General features: G+C 40.7%; 1 protein-coding gene across 1 annotated transcript in view; it reads right to left on the bottom strand.

The window, feature by feature from the left end:
• The window catches only part of PCNT (pericentrin), a 104,756-nt gene that overhangs the window by 8,620 nt on the left and 74,742 nt on the right, over nt 1-21,394 (bottom strand). The window contains exons 37-48 of the mRNA XM_063341208.1: nt 18,648-19,169; nt 17,599-17,704; nt 17,025-17,179; nt 11,791-11,988; nt 11,336-11,509; nt 10,504-10,699; nt 9,603-9,816; nt 8,739-8,889; nt 6,359-7,075; nt 5,327-5,607; nt 4,467-4,569; nt 1,016-1,180 (exon numbers count right to left, since the gene is read on the bottom strand). Of these exons, the coding sequence (XP_063197278.1) occupies nt 1,016-1,180; nt 4,467-4,569; nt 5,327-5,607; nt 6,359-7,075; nt 8,739-8,889; nt 9,603-9,816; nt 10,504-10,699; nt 11,336-11,509; nt 11,791-11,988; nt 17,025-17,179; nt 17,599-17,704; nt 18,648-19,169 (2,982 nt within the window). The remainder of the gene's footprint in view (nt 1-1,015; nt 1,181-4,466; nt 4,570-5,326; nt 5,608-6,358; nt 7,076-8,738; nt 8,890-9,602; nt 9,817-10,503; nt 10,700-11,335; nt 11,510-11,790; nt 11,989-17,024; nt 17,180-17,598; nt 17,705-18,647; nt 19,170-21,394) is intronic.

Below are 21,394 nucleotides of genomic sequence, written 5' to 3'. Positions count from 1 at the left end.
CAAAGTAGTGGCGTTACACTCTGGCAGTCTGGACATCATACATGGAGGCTTGTACCACGTTTACTGAATTTCTGTATGTCTATAAAGTCTTGTCTAGGCTAGAAAATTTTGGCCTAGTTACTGGTTGGTGTGCAAACCACAAACAAACTGTCTTCATGTCAAACATCCATACTGAGGATACAAGGGCAGCTGGAACAATTCTGTGCATAGCTAAAAAGCACCCGAGCTTGGAGTGTCGGACTGCCTTCAGTATCCTGAATGTTTTGAAGCAAAATTGTCGTAATGTAAAACAAAGAAAATAACATCTGCTTTAAATAAATATTAACAAGAAAGCATGTTGGGATAAGCGCCCATCTGACTTGATTAGAATCAAATGCATCAGAGGAATAAAAAGTATTTAAGATTGGGGGGAAAAATAAAAATAATGGATGTTCGATATTTTCATGCTTAGACAAGAAAACTGGATCTCCCTCTCCATTTAAGAGTGAAAAGAGATTCCAAAGAGCGAGGTTACTTTTGGTGCAAGTTCCTGTCTAACACGCAGAAAGTTACAACAGGACTTTTCTGATGTGGGACATATGGGCAAAGTGTTCCTAATTTAATATGCAGTTTATGAAATGGTTCATCTATAAAAATCGCCATTTAAAATAGCAACTGAAAAAGACTACAGCAATAAGTGAAAGTTAAATGCCATAATCTGACAGATACTTCTATCCACAGAAATCTGAGCTGTACACTTCCGGGCTCCTCTGCAACAGCAAGTTTTTTCATATTTATAAAAAAAAATAAATTACTAAATTACCTGTTCTACATGTGACATTAATCCCTCAGGCAATGCCCAAGAAGAATTACTAACAAGGACTGAAGTCTCCAGAGGTTTTTATGATCTTGGGTTGTTAACAGTTCTCACACAGAAAGCAAACCAAGTGCCAAGGGGTTAAATGATGCGCTAACGGCTACGGCATGCTCGTCAAGCTCCAGACAGCCCATTTGCTGGCCACCACGATCATTTTACCTTAGAACTAGAAGCTTCTGCCCCTGGTTTGTTTTCAGTTTCAAGGGTGGCTTTAGCCAGTTCAGACTCGGCCTGTTGCAGTGCGTTCTGCACCATGTCCCTCTCTAGCTGCCAAGCGTCTCGTTCCAGTTCTCGAACAGACTCCGTGTCATCCACGGATCTGGTCTAAAAAATAAACCCAAAGGAAATGAGCCGTGATGGTTTTTGCACATTACTTCCACAGCCAAAACATCTCAAACCGCATAATAACCTAACTTTATGGACAAACTAAAACATAAAAATAATGAGCCTGAAAATAAGCAATGGCATTCAGGTGTTAAAAAGTAGGATGGGTAACTGAAACACACATGCAGCCCTTCTTAAGCAGTATCAAATTAATTGTTAATCAAACTATCACTTCTCTACAGATCTGTCTGATGGCTTTACAGGAATCATATACCCTTTAATAACAGAGTCTCCCAAACATTTGGAAACTGAAAAAAAATCATCTGGCTTTCTCTTCAACATCACACGCAGCATAGAAACTGTGAAGAAAGGTGTCTGTATATGCATGCACAAAAACACACTGTGAAGCAACTACAGACATAAATTCTGAAAAGTCACACTCAATTCTGAGAAATTCAGTTTTGCAGTAAGTCATCTCTTGTGGGAATGAGACCCACAACTCCAGGTCCAATTTTTTGATGAAGTTCTGCCTTCATAAACTTCTTCATATTGACTATCAAGTTAATGGTCAATAGTTACATCAGTGCATGATATGCCAAATCACAAGAGAGAGAAAAGATATTTTTTGAGACAGTTAATGTTTTATCCCTTGAAATAAGATCTATATTCGTTAGAAGAGCCAGTACACACAACTGACCCCAATTTCTCCTAGCAACTTATTTTGAGTACAACCTTATTAGGAGTTTGAACTTTTTCAGGATTAATTTCTTATGAATACCTTAATACACTAACACATGCCATTTACATTTGTCTTCTATGAAAAGCGCAACTTGTCAAGTAAAAAAACCAATATTATATAATAAAGTTTAATAAACCACAGCCATCTAAGTCTGCCTGCAATATATACAACAACAAACGGGGACTCCAATCCTATCGGTACCTTCATGGCACATAACCCATCTTCCTCCCTTTTGACACTGTAGCTTCTTTAAAATGACAGAAAGCAAAGACTCTCCACTTCTCAGCATATTTAAAATGAGTTTAAAAAATGCTTCAAGAATCTTACGCTACCTTCAGTACTGTTTTGAAATTAGGTATTTATTTCTTTCCAAGTTGAACTCTTGTCCTGTACTTATGTCATTCACAGATGTTCTATACAATTTCAGGCTTTTACTGAAGTTATATAAACTAAAGCACCTATTTCCCTACGTGTAGCTTTCACTGTTACGGCAGTTGTGCCATATTATACACGGAGATGGGACAGAAGAGCATTTTGAGACCAAGGGCAGGGATAAGGACTTCAAACACACAGCACTACAAAACCCACTTCAGGTAAGTATTATTAAAAATGTTTCAAACATGGGAAACAAAACCCATCCGTATCGCACTGAGGTGGAGGGAAGCTGCTTTATAGTGGCCTCCTCAGTAAGCAACCCAGTAAGGACTACGGTCCCACCATCCTAGGCATTTTACAGACTTCCCAAAGCTCAGTTTGAAGGCAGTAACAGATACACGTAGTGTCTGAAGGAGTCTTTCTTACATGATTCATCTACACTTTTGATTTCTACTGCACCAGTTGGCATTTGATTGACCAGTTGACTCCATATTCATTTTGGCACAAATTTTTCATTTTGGCATTTTGCCACTTTCCCTGACTAATAGTCCCCAATTTATCACAACTCAAGGAGGTAACAGCAGTAAATTCCTTTGGTCTCCAGGGCATGTAGTTCAGTACCTTAAAGCAGAAATTCAGGGAGGAAACCGAAACAAAAGGTGATTCTGGGAAAAAAAAATCAAAGCCAGAAAAGAGGGCAGAGAGGAAGGGCCTTTGATGCCCACAGAAGAAAAGGTATCAAGGTAGAGTTTCTGCCCTCCAGGCTATAGAAAGGCCTGTGTCTTAAAAGCGCTCCACTACACCCTTTTTTGTCAAGCAAAACTCAAGCCCCTTTATTTTATTGTGGTCATAGTCCCTGGAGGAGGCAATTGCAAAGTCTAGTCCAACAAGAGAAGGGAATGCCATTCTGTATGGCATTCACTGGCTTAATGTTAAGAGGTCTGCTAATTGATGACGAGGAGAGCCTAGAAAACCTTGAAGTTGTGAAAAGCATTTGCAACAGACTTTCTAATGCAGAAGACTTAATGGCATCAGAGGAAAAAAAAACAACACAAACTATTTCTTCTTTTCCAGTATAGTAATAACTTGGAGGGAGCAGAGCCAGAAAAACAGCTCAACTCTGGAGGGAGTTCTGCTAAGTCAGATTTAAATAGAGCCATAAGGTTGTCTGGTTCTCCTCACAGGGTCTCCGAGCATTTTGTCCATAGCAGAGGGCTCTACAGCTTTGTGAGAGGAAGGCTTAACCAAAATAACTCCATGAACACCTGCTTGGGAAAAGGTTACATCCTGCTCCTGAAGGTTTAGAGATGATCGATCTGGCAGCCACCTAAGTGGTTGCACAGGCAACAGAAGGAAAATATTTATTGTATTTTGTAAGCAGTTAGACATAGGGAGAGGCTGCACCATGTCAAGGCAGCTTGTAGAGCACAAGAGAACAACAGAAGTTATAAAAGCATCAGACAAGGTGTATTTTCTGGAGATCTGCTATCAAGCAGGTGAGGGAATAGAGAGAAGCTGAACTGAACAAGAGCCAAGACTGTTAGTTAGCCCTAAATCCCAAAATTTTGGCTGAAAGGTGGTTGAAGATCTCTTTCGTTATTATGAGAGAAAGACATAAATGACAGCGCAAAGTTATCTGGTGAATAAGATGGTATCTAAAAGCTATGTTTTTATGATGTATTTTGTATTAATAGACCTGAGCTCAGTCTTTGATAATCCCTAGGTTTGTATAAAATATTTGCAATACTGCAAACATCAGCCAAAACATCCCTGCTGAGACGACAAACTACTGTTGCGCTTTTTGAAAATTACTTGACAATTTGCTGAAAAATTGCTGTCTCTGAATGCGTACAGAAGCAGCAGCAACACATCCCATGGTTTGATATCCTTGGACATATTATATATCTAGGAAAAAAAATGCCATCAGAAGCAGACTCTGTAATACAACAAAAAAAGCAGGAATCTGATACTAAAATATGTTAATGTCATGACAGTGTGAGTACAAGAATACGTCTTTTTTTCATCCTCAAAGCAAAACAGAATTTTCCTCAGAATTTCTACCAAAAAAGGAAGGGGGGGATCAAATCAATCCATCAATTTACATGTGTATTGCAACCCGAAGTATACAGAACAACTTACTGATAATCAACAAATATATGCTGTTTTCCTTACCTGAGATGCAAGAGGAGACAATAAACCTGACTTTAGTTCCTTTAATGTCTGCAGTAAAGAGGCTATAGCTTCATCATTTGATGCAGACCAGTCATTAACGGTTCTGTTAAACAGAAATACTTTTTCAGTATCAGACTGATTTGTGGTAACGTTAACGTACATTTGATTCCTTCTCCCCACTGGATGACCTTTCAGTTTTGAAGCTGTACTTACGCACTATTCATCACACAAAATGCTATGAAGACACACAGAAGTTAGCATGTTTTGTTAATTCTTAAGAGTAAAACTTCTAAATAGTGCCGCATAGGATTTATTCAGAAGTCTGTATTTTATACCAGTCTTAACAGAAATCTATCATGCAAATTCAGGCTGCAGCAAAACATCACTATTATTTTACTCTGCTACTAAAGAAGTAAGAACTTACTGCTACTTGGTCACTCATTCCTGACCCCTAGCTTTTCCCTGCCACGATCAATGGCATTTCCTGTTCTAAATACGTGTATCTGTTGATTAACCTGGTTTTTTTGATTGCTCTCTTATCAGACTGCTGCAGTTGCCAAACTACCTAAAGACTCTTTCCAGTAGGACTTTTTTTTTTTTTTTGGCGTTGTTCTTTTTAAGCAGGGTCACTTCACAGATCTAGTTCAAACACAGGCACACAAGCTTCTAATGGGAATGGTGGCAGCGGGATGAGAACAGCCAGAGTCTGCTGCCACCACGGAGCCATATTTTCAGACAAGGTTGACTCTTGTAAGCAGACATATCATTCAGTCCCTTCAGCACAGGGCTCTCAGCCATGACCCGTACATTTTCAGAAGCTGGATGGAAAGAAAACTACTATTTTATGAACAACTACTCACTTATTTACAGTTTTATATATGAACGCATTCAGCTGCACAGCCACAAAAAGCAATTGCTGTCTTATCTTTTCTAGCTGCTGTTGCTGCTGTTGCAAATGTGATTTTTCAGTTTCTTTTGTTGTGGCCTGTTCGGCATTTTGATCTTTGTTTAAGGTACGCAATAGTTCTTGTTGACAGTTTGGAGATGGGAGATTTCTTTCTCTTTCTTCTAATATTGCCAGTAATTCCTGCAGCTCTTTAATTCTTTGTTCATCTCTCTGGTGTTGCCGTTCCAAGTTTTGCTGTTTGAACAGAATAAGTAGTAGTTAATTGCACCTTATATATACGCACACATGTATGTACATACACGCATGCAAGGGTTTTTTTTTGGGGTTGTTAGGGTTTTTTGTTTGGTTTTTTGGTTGGTTTTGGGGTTTTTTGTTTTTTTTAACATACACGCACAGACTGCAAATAAAAGCATCACACCTAACTAGGATATATCCATCTCGGTGTGCCTTAACTCACAGACCACTTATAGGGGAAGTTTTACAGTACTGCCTTTCAGGGGGCCACCAGGAAGCCATTTAAGGACTCTGGAGTCGGCATTTTCTCCATCTATTTCCAGACATGGTGACTGACAAGTCTCCAGAGAGCCTGCAAAGCCTCCCCCCTCCTCTAATGAAAGTGAAGGAGCTGAGAAACAAGGGTACTGTTGCAAACCATAATTAGGGGTCTAATTCAAAATAAGGGCAATGATATGAAAACTAGTTTGTGTTCTGTGTTTAAGCCATATTCTTCTCCATCTGTTCACAACAGGCAATTCCCAGCATAGGCAAAGAACTAGAGATCAACTTCTGTCAACAATAAACCCAGACACAAACCACTGAAAACAGCTGCATTGGAGAAATGCAGGAAAAGAGCTCATCTAATGTGATTTTCAGGATGCTTTGTTTAAGGGAAGAAAACATTTCAATTATAGAACACAATCCACAGGGGTAAATCCCAGTTTGTGGCTATTTCAACGTAAGGCAAGGCTTGCAGGGGCATTCTCACCAGTCTCTCTTGAGCTCTCTGCCAGTCCTTCTGTTTCTCTAGCTCTCTTTGTTGCTGCTGTCTTTGCTCTCTCTCTCTCTCCTCTTTCTTGTTTTTATCTTGCTCTTTCATCATCTTGAAGAGCACCTGCAGTTGTTCCCAGTCAGCTTTCAGCTTCACCTCTCTTTCCTTCTGGGCTTCTAAGGAACGGATTACCTCTCGCTTTTGACCCTGAAGAGATTCCAGTGCAGCTCGTAATTTGTCGCTGGCCTCTCTCTCCTTCTGGGTTTCTTCGCAGCACATCTGTACTTCAGCTTCTAGCTTCCTTTTGGAACGAATGGCCTTCTGGTGTGTTTTCTCAATAATAGCAGCTAGCTCCATAGTTCTGCACCTCTCTTCTTCCAGCTGGGCTTGGAGTTCTCGAACAAAGGCTTGTTCCAGCAGCAATTCCCTGTGCTGGCAAGAAGCACCTTCTTTCACTCTCATGCTCAACTGTTCCGTCAAAATGCGTTCATGATTCAAGGAGTTCAGGAGCTCCAACGAACGATTTTTCTCAGCATCCAAAGCTCTCTGTAGCTCCGACAGTTTGGTCTGTTCCTGGGACAGCAATGCTTCACAGCGGGAGTGCTCAATCTGAAGTTCCTTGCGGAGATTATCGTTAACTGTTTGCTCGTGTTCCAAGGATACAGCCAGTTGGCTATTCTGCACTGACTGCAAGTCCAAGGCAGCCTGCAGCTCCTGTTCAAAAGGGGAAGTGCACATTAATAGTCCAGTAGAAACACTCATTCATAGGGCAGGCTGGCATTTGGCAATTTTAAACTGTTTTATCCCGGAAGAAATTCAACACTGAACTAGAGTAGTTCAGGTATTAAAATGTTTAATTTAATGTTAATTTTCTAATTACGAGTGCCAGAAGCATGCTTGTTAACAACATGACATCGAGTAATAAAACCAAAGATTGTAATGTTAAAATATCTTCCAGTACATTATTTTTTCTTCAATTAGCAAGACACTCATTAGGAAATCACTATTCTTTACATCACTCAGTCACATTAAGTGACATCTGAAGCAGAAAAAACCCATGTCGATTTAAAAAGAAACAAAAATCTAAGCAGTAAGAGTAGATGTAAAACCTCTGGATCTTACAGCCCATATGTTTAAAGCACACAGCACAGGCTGATAAAAATAATCCATCCCTAGGTCCATTTTGGGAGCCAGCCTTTCTTCAGAAGGAAAGAGAGCAACTGAAGGGGCAGTCCTAGGCAGAGCTAGCATTGGCAGGGGGTCTGCCCTACTCCCCCCCCAGCCAGCACCACCTCTCCTCTGATCTCACAGAAAGCCGGGTGAGATGCTAAGCGGCATCAGCTTTCCGTCGTAGGGCTTGAAGGGACAACCTGCATTGCGAGACTGCAGCAGTGGTGTGAACCCTGAGTGTCTTAATCTGTTGTACAACTACGCCTGGAGCAGTGCTCTTTTCTCTTTGCCTTGGCTAAAACAGTCCCAGCCTTCACTGCATGAGCAGTCCTTTTACAAGACGGAGGATGCTAGCCCCATGTCCTACCATGCAAGTAGTAACAAAAATCCCAACAAACAAAAATCACCCACAAACCTGAACATCTACCAGAAAGGTCATGTGAGAGGCCAGACTACAAGGAAGTAAGAGTCAGAATTGTGTTTCCTCACTTAGAGCATTTAACTAGGACTGATTTGGAGTTATCTGATAGAGTTTGGTTTTGGTTTTTATTTAAAAAAAAAAAAAAAGGTTTATGTTAAATCTTCTTCCTTTTCCAATCATTGTAGGCCTTTCACAAGAACCAAGTATCACATTATCAGCGATAAAGCTGTTCATTTGTTTTCTGTTCAATTTAGAAGAAAGGGAACAAAAAAATACTTTGGTTAACCTCAAAAAATACATGTTATATTGTAAAAGCTCCAGTTACTCTCTGCCAAGCATATGTATCATTGTGTGGTTGTGCATAATCTCAGTTCGTCATACACATTACATCCTCATAGCACATTTGCTCTGGAATAAAGAGTGCAGTTACAAAATTGTAGAATCTGGCTCTCCCTACACAGCCAGGGGCAGCGCAAAACTGATCCCAAGAATGTGAAAGCATAAGGCTCCAAAACCACTAAGATGATATGAAAAAAAACCCAACCAAACCAAAAACCCAAAAAACTTTTGCTTATTTTTCCATGTGCAATTAAGGAGGGTAACTGAAAGCTTTAATTCTGTGAAAACAGAATAAACACTATGCACATTAAGTAGAAGGTTGGGGAGTGGGAGGGTTAAAAAGTTATTAAACAGAAAACATTGGATGTGAAAAAAACCTGCAAAAATAACCTGTTCATCTCCCTTGGTGCATGACATTAACTGAAACATTGAGATGTAGGGCATTACCTCCAAGGCCTTTGTCTTTTCATCTTCTGCTTTCTTATGCTGAAGCTGTTGTTCCTCAAACAAACCTCGTAGCTCTGTTTCCTTCAGATGTTCTGTCTGCAAGTCTTCAAGGGCAGCTGTCAAATCCTTTTGGTTTTTTTCCAATGCAAAACTGAAAAGTTCAAAACAACACTGCTATCTACGTTCAGAACAGAACTTCCTTCACTAGCAACCCAAGTAACACATTTTGGGTTACTTTTTGTGAGTTGGTCTATTGACTTGTTTCTTTAAGATGGCCCCTGCTGTTTCTAAAGAGGGTCAGTTTTCAAGTCACAGCTATTTAGCATCTGAGAGCACCTTCCTCCCCTACAAGGAAAGCTAGAATTGCTCTATTTAGTGTCAGTTAAAAGATGGGGAGAAGTTACCTATCCTGGCAGAGCAAAACTGTCGTCCTGTGAGAGGAAAGAAAAAAAAATTCGCATACGCTAGGAAGAGGATGAGGGGGTGGGGGGCAGAAAAAAAAACCCATGCACAAGATGACAGGCAAACAGAAGTAACAACCAAAAGACTAAGACAAAAGCTGCAGGAGTGGGGTACATAAGGGATACAGGGATCTAGTCTGTTCACTTTTAGTATACCAATACAACATGCACTTGTTTCCACAACCTTCTAAGTCAAGGCTACAGAAAAGGTAAATATGCAAATTTGAACTGAAGAATATATAAATTTAAGTAGTTAGTAAAGAAAAATTATCATATTCGTGACAAGTGAGGGAGGTTAGTTTTCCTCCTTGTGTTTCCAAGTGCTAAGGCATTTGTGGATCCAATGAGTATAATGCTCTTTCAGACCTGTTGATAAACAAAACAAAACATCACACCTACTCACCGTAACTGGTTTATCTCCCTCTGAAGCTCTTCTAGGGATTTCTGCAGTCTTTCATTCTCTTGCTTACTTTCATAAAGCTCTAATTTCAGGGCTGCTTTTTCTTGATTCAAGAGATCATATGTTTCAGAGGCTCTCTTCTGCTCCTCAGACAGGGTGCTGTGCAAGTCACTTACAATAGATTTTTCCTGCTGAAGCTTATATTCTAATAATTCAACTAGGATAAGAAAATGTTAACAGTTGCTTGTATTATGGAGAATTTGACAATATGTTAGCAGTTAACACTGGTTCAAATTGGGCAAAAATATTAGCTGTATTAAAGTGTTCTTGTCTGGAGAATCCATTTCTTTTCAAACATGACAGGAATCAGCAGAGAAACACACCTACAGAGAGCTAGCGTATCCAGAGATACACTAGCTCTGCTGCTGATGGACCAGGCAAAGTGAGGAGAACATGAACGCTGGGTGAGACTATGAGAGTTACTGTGACAAGCTTTTAAGTAACCCGTTACTAATGGATTCTAAACCTCATTAAGCAAACCCATCCATTTACTAGCAAACATATACATGAAGAATTTCCTGAAAACTAACAACAAAATTTTACTATCCTTGATAAGTTTTCTACACGTGTACACTATTTAACAGTCACCCTTCAGTTCTGTTGCTCTGGGTTATTTTAAAGCTTCTCTTTGCTTTGCACAGATTTTTCTTAACTATTAATATTACAAAGAAGAACAATTCCTTCCTCTGCTAAAATTGTAGGAAAGCTGAATGCATTAGTAAAACTGAGGAATTATACAGCATCTGCTTCTGTGCAAAACAATCTTTTTTTGCCTTTTATCTTCTAGGCAAAAAAAGAAAGAATTGACATAGGAGACCGGATAACAAGAACCTGGGATTACTACCTTTCCTCCGAAGGCAGTGCTCTTGTTTGCTCCCATGATCTTCCGCATTGGTAAGGGTTTCCTGTAACTGCTGTAGCTTCTCCTGGTTCTGAAGATGTGTCATGCGCAACTGAGCTCGGAGATCCTGTATTTCAGAGAGCAAGCTATTCCGGTCTGAGGAGAAAAAGTGCTCTACAACCATCTGCTTCTGTTCCTCCTGAAAACAAACCAAGGCCTATTAAATCTACAAGGCTGTTCCCATATTTTCTACAAAGATAAACCCTAGAGAAACCCTTGCAGTACAAGCACAGAGGCAACTTCAAATGACTAAGTTCATGCTTCATGTTAACATTAAGTAAAAAAAGAAAAACCCCACTTCACTAGATTCCAAATAAAGTAATACTTATTAATAATAGTTCATACATCATCGTTACGACAAACCATCTGGTCTGAACCTAAAAACTAAACATTATCAGCAAAAAAATCCCAAAAGAGATTCAGAGTTAGTTCAATATGTATCCTTTGCAAGAGAATTCTGTGAAACTCCTAGATGGAGTTCTTCCCCTCCTTCCCTTTTTATCAAATATTTCCTTTTCACTACGACAGTCTCCAGATCGCTATTTTTTCTGGATGCCAGCTAAAACAATCAATAGGCTTTGTAAGACAATATACAAAGTGTGAGAAAAATGGTACCAAAACATAGACTATAAAAGCCTACTGATCCCGCACAATCTGGAATAACGCATGAGATAAGATTTAACAACAGGAGTAATAAAACTGTAAAAATGTCCAAATAATATGGGGCAACAGTAGAAGTGATTTATGAGCATAACACTTTAAGAGGTTTTCTTACTTGTTGTTTCATGATATACTCCAGTTTTTCCACTAACGAACCGTCATCACCAGACTCATGATTGGAGAAGTGAGACTTCAAGTCAATTTGCAACACATTTCTCTCCTTCTCAAACATGCTCTGTACCGCTTGCAGGAGTTCTCCTCTCCAGTCAGCAGCAATACCTGAATGTTCCTGTTAAAACAATTGTTTTTTTTAAATGGCATCTCTCTCAGTCTCCAATCCGCTGTCTTCCATATTACTACTGTGTATGAGTATACCTATCTGTTAATTTAAGCAGACCAAAGGTGTTCAAAGAGGTCTGTTCAAATCTCAGAAAGGAAAGAGTCCCTTGCTCCTCATACATAGGTACATTTATATATATACATACAAGCACTAACTACATAACAATATGCATTTCTTTATATATAAAAAAAATGGTTCCCTTGCTTTAAAGGATATTTTTATTGTCATACCTTGTCTCCTCTATCTGCCACCTTGCTAACGTAATCTTTCAGTGACTGTATAGCATCCAACAAGGTTAAGCCCTCCTTCTGCCATCCCTCCATCACCGCTCTGGTATCATGAACATTTTTCAGCTCCCTAAAACCAACGGGATGTTCTGACAAAGCCAATATCTTGCGGCTCTCCTCATATACCATCTTCAGCACAGTCTGAAAAGAAAAAAGACACCATAATGAATAATACTAGGAAACAGTCATCAGCATGCTGACAGTGTAAGAGCAGGATGCCACAGCACCAGACAATAAAAATTAGAAGGCTGTCCAAGGTTGTGATACAGATAAAGGCAAGCAGGTCAGCCCTGCTACTTGGCATGCTTAATAAACAAAGAATACACATAGACACACACACATATAGAATGAGCCAACAGTTACCAGAGAATTTTTATTTCCTAAAAACTGAGGTAAATATTTAAGAATACAGTGGCCTCTGCATTCTTAAATACTGTATTCACAATGTTAAAGTACAAATGGCAGCCTTGGCCAGTGCATCTTATTGCTGTGTGCATCAACATGCTAATATGGAACTAAGGCAAAGGACTGTTCTTTATCTTTGTTGTTGCTGAACTATTTAGCTAACTTTTCTAGGAATAAATTAAATCCTAACAAGTCTGAAGCCACGTTACTAAACCTCAGTAAAGTCAGAAACCTCAATTACATATTTAGACAAACTTATCTTAATTTAGCAGATTACGTACAAAGAACATCTCCCAAAATAATCAGTCTTAATAATTTACACAGTGGAAATTGTTTCCTCTGATGTCAGCTAAAATAATCTCTTTTAAATAAATTCCCTGTTCACAAGCATCATGCACAGATGTTTCCTGGTCTCTTTTCAAAAAAGATCACTGGAGATTTAAGTCCTTTTCTACATACTGAATGGCTGAGTTGGGACCTGCTGGTCAAACTAAAAGGCAAGAAGGAACTGCACAGGCAGCTCGAGCAGGATCAGGTGTCCTGAGAAGAGTATAGGGATGCTGCCTGGGTATGTAGGGATGAGGTCAGGAAGGCCAAGGCACGGTTGGAGCTGAACTTGGCACGGGATGCTAAGAATAACAAGAAGGGCTTCTACTGGTATGTCAACCAGAAAAGGAAGGTTAAAGAAAGCGTGTCCTCCCTGATGACCAAGAATGGCAAACTGGTAACAACAGACGATGAGAAGGGTGAGGTTCTGAACAATTTTTTGCCTCAGTCTTCACTGCCAGCCTCTCTCCTCACACCTCCCAGGTTGAAGGGCTACAAGACAGGGACCTGGGGCACAAAGTCCCTCCCACAGTAAGTGAAGACAAGGTTTGTGACCACCTGAGGAACCTGAATATACACAAATCTATGGGACCTGATGAGATGCACCCCAGAGTCCTGAGGGAATTGGCTGATGTAGTTGCCAAGCCACTCTCCATGATCTTTGAGAAGTCATGGCAGTCAGGTGAAGTCCCTGGCGACTGGAAAAAGGGAAACACTGCACCCATTTTTAAAAAGGGTAGAAAGGAGGACCCCAGGAACTACTGCCCTGTCAGCCTCACCCCTGTGCCTGGGAAGGTCATGGAACAGATCCTCCTAGAAGCTATGCTAAGGCACATGGAGGACATGGAGGTGATTCGAGACAGCCAGCATTGTTTCACCAGGGGCAGGTCCTGCCTGACCAACCTAGTGGCTTTCTACAACGGAGTGACTGCATCAGTGGACAAGGGGAGAGCTACGGGTATCATCTATCTGGACTTCTGCAAGGCCTTTGACACGGTCCCCCACAACTCCCCCTCTAATCTGCTCTCGTGAGACCACACCTGGAGTACTGTGTCCAGCTCTGTGTCAGCACAAGAAGTACACGGACCCGTTGGAAAGGGTCTAGAGGAGGGCCACAAGGATGATCGGAGAGCTGGAGCACCTGTGCTATGAGGATGGGTGGAGAGAGTTGGGGTTGTTCAGCCTGGAGAAGAGAAGGCACCGGCCAGACCTTATATAGTGGCCTTCACGTACCTGAAGGGGGCCTACAAGAAAGCTGTGGAGGGGCTGTTTGCAAGGGCATGTAGCGATAGACCGAGGGGCAATGGTGTTAAAACTGGGGCAGGGTAGGTTTAGATTAGACATTAGGAAGAAGTTCTTTACAATGAGGGTGGTGAGACACTGGCACAGGTTGCCCAGAGAGGTGGTGGAGGCCCCATCCCTGGAGACATTCAAGGCCAGGCTTGATGAGGCTCTGAGCAACCTGGTCTAGTTGAAGATGTCCCTGCTTACTGCAGGGGGGTTGGACTAGATGACCTTTAAAGGTCCCTTGCAACCCAACACGTTCTATGATTCTATGATACATCTCATAAAAAAAAAAAAATATACCACCCTCAATGTGAAGCTGTTTCTCATTGCTACTTACTTTAACAACAACAACAATATGAAGTACTTTTCTTTAAGTCTTGATAGTCCTTCTTTGCACTTTTTTTGAATGACTTAACTTTTGAACCAACTTGAGTTGCTTTTCTGTCACTGGAATCAAAATAGCGATTACTTCAAGGCCCAGTGCTAAATGATGAATACCTTCATTAAATATTAACAACAGAAGTACACTAAGTGCTCAAACTAAACATTCAGTACTGGAATATGCACTCAGACCTTACAACCAGTAGAGTCTAGATCCTTGAAAGAAACTAAATAAAAAAAATCTGTTTCATAAGGTAAAATAAAATCCATTTCTTCCATGAAGTCTATGAAACTATGCTCTTTGAGAATTATTAATTGTTTAGATACAGAATCATAGAATGGTTTGGGTTGGAAGGGACCTTTTAAGATCATCTAGTCCAACTCCCCTGCAACAGGAATGGGGGACATCTTTCATTAGATCACGTAGCCCAAAGCCTCATCCAACCTAACCTTGAATGTTTCCAGGGATGGGGCAGCCACAGCTTCTCTGGGCAAACTGTTCCAGTGTCTCACCACCTTCATCATAAAGAATTTCTTACTTATGTCCTATCTAAATTTACCCTCTTTCATTTTAAAACTGTTTCTCCTTCTCCTGTCACTACAAGTCCTGGTAAAAACCCCTCTCCATCTTTCTTATAAGCCCCCTTTAAGTACTGAAAGGCTGCAATAAGCTCTCCCCAGAGCCTTCTCTTCTCCAGGCTGAACAATGCAAACTCTCTCAGCCTGTCCTCATAGGAGAGGTGTCCCAGCCCTCTGATGATCTTCGTGGCCCTCCTCTGGACCCTCTCCAACAGGTCCCTGTCTAGTCCTATGCTGAAGGCTCCAGAGCTGGATGTGGGGTCTCACGAGAGCAGAGTAGATGGGGAGAGTCACCTCCCTTAACCTGCTGGCCACGCTTCTTGTGATGTGGCCCAAAATATGCTTGGCTTTCTGGGCTGCATCAGACTGCCATGACTCTTCAAAGATGCAGCTGATAAGCCACTCAACATCATCTGCCAATTCCCACAGGAAGCTGGGATTTATCTCTTCGCGTCCCATAGACTTGTGTATGTTCAGGTTCCTTAGGTGGTCTTGAACATGATCTTCTCCTACAATGGAAAGGACTTAATTCCCCCAGTCCCTGCCTTGAAGTTCAGGGACTTAAGATGTGAGAAAAGTGGTTGCCAGTGTAAACTTGGCAAAAAAATTAATGAGTACTTCAGCCTTGTAGGTTGTCATTAGTTCTTCTATTTATTTAATCTTCCTTTTCTGTTCAATGTACTAGTAGAAGCCCTTCTTATTATTCTTCCTCACATTCCTTGACAAATTCCCCTCCAACTGTTCCTTAGCTTTCCTGATCCCATCCCTACACATCCAGGCTGCATCCCTATATTCTTCCCAGGTTACATATCCCTGCTTCCACTGTCTGTGCATTTGCTTCTTACACTTTAGTTAAACCACAGGGTCCTTACTCAGCCACACTTGTCTTCTGCCTTCCTTCCTTGCCTGATTTCTTACACATAGGAATCAAAAGCTTTGGTGCTGTAAGAAAAGTATCCTTAAATAGCAGCCAGCTCTGTTCTGGTCCTTTATCCACAAAGGCAGTTTCCCAGGAAGTCCCACCCACAAACTCCTTAAACAACTGAAAACTCACTCTCCTAAAATGCAGCATCCTAAATCTACTCTGCTTTTCAAAGACAACTCTGTACAATGAATCCTTGGGTTTTGGGGTTTTTTGGGGGTTTTGTTTGTTTGTTTGTTTTACACAGGGAGAAACCCTGCTGCCTCTTCTTCCTCAGCTGTCTCTTCTGAATTGTTTATAGCCATCAATTGCATTGCTCCAATCACGTGCTTTGTCCCATCAAGTTTCAGTGATAGCAATTAGATCATAGCTTTCTATGTGCACAGAGACTTCCAGCTCCTCTGGTTTGTTACCCATGCTATGTGCATTGGTATAAAGGCACTTCACTTGGGCTGTTGACTGCATCTCCTTTTTGGAGGAACAAGACGCAGTTTTGAGGCATTTCACAGGTATTTCCGTGTTGGTTTCTAATACATCAGCAGCCCCTGGCTCTTCTCTGTTGCTCAAAACCCTATCCCCTTCTCCCGCTAAGTCTAATTTAGAGCTCTCCATATAGGTTTGGGCAGCTCATTGGTGAAGACACTCTTTCCCCACTTGGACATGTGAGTCACATCAGCCCCCAACAGACCCAGCTTCTCAAAGGTAGATCTATGAACACAGAAACCAAAACCTTGAGTATAGCACCAGCTACACAGCCAGGCATTCATCTGTTTGTGTCCTCCATCCTGGACCCCTTCCTCTGGCTGGGAGGATAGAGGAGAATACCACTTGTGCTCCCAAATCCTTTTAAAGTTGATCTGAGGGACATATAGTCTCTTTTCGTGTTCCAAGTTGCCTTGTTACAGTATTGTTAGACCCTACATGGAAGAGTAGGAGCGTATGACAATCTGTAGAGCTCACCAGACTTGGCAGCTTCTTAGTGATGTCACAAATACAAGCTCCTGGTAGGCAGCAAACTTCTCTAGAGAAATTGTCTGATGGCAAATGAGTGCTTCAGTGACTTTCAGTAAGGAACCTCCAATTACTAATACTTAACATGCTCTTCTGGTGGCACTGGTTCTAATACAAGTGGGTGGTTGCATCAACTTTGCATGGTTGGCTTTTCCTGGATCCTGTCAGTTACTCAATGTGCTCTTCATTCTCCAACCCCAGAGCATCATGTCTGCTATGAAAGGGCACTTCAGAGGATGGTATGCTTCTATTAATCATATATTACCTTCAGCTGTGGTGAAAGTATTTCCTTTTCTTTCATTGATTGCATAATATCTGGAAACATTCCGCGGTACTGCAGATAAGCCATGGAACTAGCATCTAGGTGGTCTGACGTTTGTAGCTCCTGCATTAGTTTAGCTGCCAAATTTGAGCTGGTATCTGAAGAAAGAGACCGCCCCCACAAGTGTTACACAGATGAAAAGAACATGAAACCAGCATCACTTGCAAAATAACCAGGATTTCTTCTCTTAGTATGAATGTAGGGTGAGATGAAGTTAGTTGGTTGAGATCTCAACTAACTTAAAAGGTTTTAAGTTGCCTTTAGCACCAGAGAAGGTGCTGTAGTTAAACCACTTGCTAAAACCCCATGTCTCCTTTTCAGTATGTAAAGATGAAAAGGCAAAAGCAGACTTCCACTAGCACAAATATATAAGTCTAAACAAAAGAACCACCTGACAAAGGCATAACTTTCAAATAAAAGATCTACAGTAAAAGAAAATGGGAGAAAGAGGAAAAGTTATAGTATTTTTATACTGAAGTTAACAAATGGTGAAAGAAATCTACAAAGTTCAACTTACTGCTGCCATATCCATCGCTCATTGCATCTACAGCAGATGGTCTTGATCTTACATCATCTTGTAAATCAGAAGGGGTTAAAGTTAGATTATCAGCTTCTCTCATCTGCTTGGAAATAATTTTTCATGTTAATTTAGTTTTCTGAATCCAGCTGTAGAGTTTTCTGCATTTATAACAACTTTATTATTAGTGCAGATTTTAACAAATGCCTACTTGATCATAGTGTTTGAGATGGCAAATACCATGACAAATGCCACATTGCTGCTCTTTGGAAGACATTCCATCTCTTTTTCCGCCCCCACCCCACCCCCCTTCAATAGCCTTAAGAAATAGACATGTATTTGTAATTAATTGCCCTTCAAAAGCAAGGCACAAAAACATACAACCAAAGATTAATTTTCTGAAGTACAAACTTTATCTTCCTGTGAAATAATACAGACACAGATATATAAAATAATTCCATTAAAAAGAAAAACCTCTGTTCTCCAATTTTGAAACAGTCTCTTCTAACACTCAGTGACAGATATTTGTAAGTGGAGAACTGTTACAGTAAATTTGAATATCGTGGTAGCAAAAATGTTTTACAGGTTTTAGCTTAACTACTTTCACATGAAGTATTATCACAAATTTATCAGTTACTTCCATGTAGCGTCACTGCAAAAGTACCAGGATTTGAAGAGTCCTCTCAAATCTTCTGAGAAGACAAGAGCAATACCCATGTTTTTACTTACACCGCATCAGCAACATATAGACATGCAGGATGCAAAACCTGCTGTAAGCAGCTTATTGATCAATTCTAGGTTTTGGAAGACTGTTTTCAGTTATTAGAAGCAGTGGTTAACAGTGTTTTAATACAGGCCAGAATGTGCTCCACAATTTGACAGTGAGAGAGGAACTAAAAATCACGTGACGAGAACATTACTGGAGATACCCCCTTTCGGTGTCTATGTTTCTACTATTCGGAGCCAATGACCCAACAAATGATCCGAGGGGGACAGAGCTGAGCAGCCTTGCTTAATTAGAATTAAATCAGACATGAAATATCACTTACAAAAATCTTCTTCTCCATATCTTGGTCATCAGAATAGGTACTTTCAGAGGAAGCTGGAGATTTTCTGTCTACTCCCACTGCTGCCTCCTCACTGCCATTTTCATACAGGTTAGAATATCCCAGCAATAGAGAATTATCTTCTTGCATGGATGACCTGGAGTGCATCATTTCAAAATCTGTGCTTTCAACTTCCGAAAAGGGCGTCAGATGAAGCACTGGTTGAAGCTCCATGCTTATATCTTGCTTCCTCACAATCTCAGGCGAGCCCCATAAAGCCATACCTGCAATGAAATTCTGAGAGTCTTTTGAAGTGTCTTTGCCTATGTTCAAATTGTGTTTTGGAGAATTGGGAGTTTGATGAATTTCCAACGTTTGCTGGCAATGCTTTTTCAAATTTTGCTCCTCTTCAGACTTGTTGATCACATCCAATTCCTGAGTCAAGATATTTTCTTGTAATCGCTTAATCTGAGGTTTTGGATTTTTATTGCAAGTCGTCAAGTCAAACATAACTTCATCTTTTCCCTACAGTGAAATAACACATATTAATTGTTTAATGGAATTTAAATATGATTTTGCAAACTGAAAGACATGCATTTAAAAATATCTTCTCAAATTTAATAATCATATTTCTTATTATTCCCAGGTTTTATGTAAAAATGATCCAACAGTTTAGTATATTTTTTATGCTAGCTAACTTTTTAACAAGCATATCATCAATAGGAGACAAAAAACATAATCTTTACAGTAAGCAAATTTATTTCTGCAGAGCTGACTTTTGTATCAATCAAGAAAAAAGGGTATTCCTTGTAGCTATGTAGATAATCTTCCTACTTTCAAATAAAAACAAATCAAAACCTGTTGCTTTCCTAACTGGACATACCTCCTGAACTATCTTAAGGCTTAATTCCTGACCCATGGAACCAGGAAAAACTTGGTTAAGAAGTCTACAGATGGTTCCTATGCCTGCCATTTCAATACAGGAGAAACTGTCAACCATCTGCTTCTAGTCACTGGAGGGAACAGCAACATGGATTCACGTGTCCCATCATGCGACACACAGAGCAGCCACACGTGCCAACATGCTATATCCTAGATTGTGGTACGGCCATACTTGTATCTTTTAGCATCCTGTTCCCACAGGAGTACTCTACCTTTTTTTTTTTTTATTTTATTTTATTTTTCCAAGCATCAAGGAACAAACCTAGGTCTCTGCAGATCAGCAGCACTGCAGACCATTTCTCAAACTCTGACTCCATAAAACCAGACCAAAGTCTTTCTACCCAACCACCATCTCTGACAGAGGCCAACAGGGAAATACAGCTAGCATGGACACAACAGGTGTCCATCTTCCTGCGTTATTGTGATCCTTGCACATAACTAGCTATTTTCCACCCTGAGCGCTTGGGTATCTGAATGGCCACAGAACCTTTCAAGCATCTTTCCTATAGTGTGAGGGCATGGTCACTGACCAGGCCAAGGCTGGACTTCCACCTTCAAACTGCAGAGACATCTGCCTAATGTCAATACTGTGCCGCAGAGTATGCAGATACATCCCTGCCTACCTTACTACAAGGGCTCTCATTTAGTCAGCATTTCTGTATAAAGAGCTTTCTTTCCTTCCTAAAACCTCTTGAAGTTACTGTTCTTTTCCTATGACCTTAATGCTCTTTTGAACAAGCAGGTGTACCAGACACCATGGGAAGGCGGCTGTTGCAGAGCCAGTGCTCCAACAAGTCCCACTGCTTACTCCAGAAGTCAAAAAGTCAAACCTTCCTATCTTTCAGCCTGTAAACCTGTTATTCACTCCACCTGGAGGCCAACATTCAAATGGAACACCTCTGAACCACATCTTGAAAATACCTTTACTCTCATCTTTATAACCTCAGGGATCCAGTGTGGTAGGACTTGCCATCACCAAGTGATTAAGGAACCCTAAGGCTAATGCCCAACTCACTGCAATTCCAGGACATACTGATACCATTAATATAGACACTCCTAAAGGAAAAGTAGGCACAAGTGTGCTCATGGCAAAGGCTGTGCCTCTTCTGTGGCAGAAGGGAGACGCCAGAACATTTATTGAGCGTGCCAAGCTGCAGTTTTCTCTTCTAATGACTCCGTAACTTATACAGAAGGTCTGGCTACCTTGCTCCCTCCACTTTTTCATCTTCAGTACCTCAGGCACTGAATCCTCTCAAAGGCCCCTCAGAAGCTGTCCCACCCACTGCTTTAAGAGGGGTCTGTTTTCCCTCCTTGCTGCCTCTCTCCCCTACTTCTCTCTTTTAATGAGGAATTTCTGGATCCCTATTTCTGTAGTTCTCTCTCTGTTTTACTGCCATCATCCTGATGAAGTTTTAACAGGACTAAAACAATCTTTCTGCAAAGGAACCTGCCAGACAGCAGAGCTTTGCCCTGTTTTGCGAAGTGGTACCTCCCCAAGCATCCTGCAATCCAAAGTCTACACATCCCAGGCCACACATGCAGTCAACATCTTTCTGTTTGACAGTTCTTTGCTGATTTTTCCTTCAATCGCTCAATCCAAGTCATTTTAAGATAAAAACATTCTTTTGACCTCTTAGATTCTGTGGCTAAGAGTCTAAATGATGCACTGTTTGAAAAGGTATTTTAATTTATTTTAAACCTGCCACCATGCAAATTTCATTTCATCCTCCATACCTCTTACATTCTAAGATACAGTGAATAATTGTTCTCTCTCTCTTTTTAGACCGTCATCTTAATCCTTTGTTGTT

Source organism: Chroicocephalus ridibundus, chromosome 7 (assembly GCF_963924245.1).
Source record: "Chroicocephalus ridibundus chromosome 7, bChrRid1.1, whole genome shotgun sequence".
Classification (NCBI taxonomy): domain Eukaryota; kingdom Metazoa; phylum Chordata; class Aves; order Charadriiformes; family Laridae; genus Chroicocephalus; species Chroicocephalus ridibundus.
This window is presented reverse-complemented; position numbering and strand designations above follow the sequence as displayed.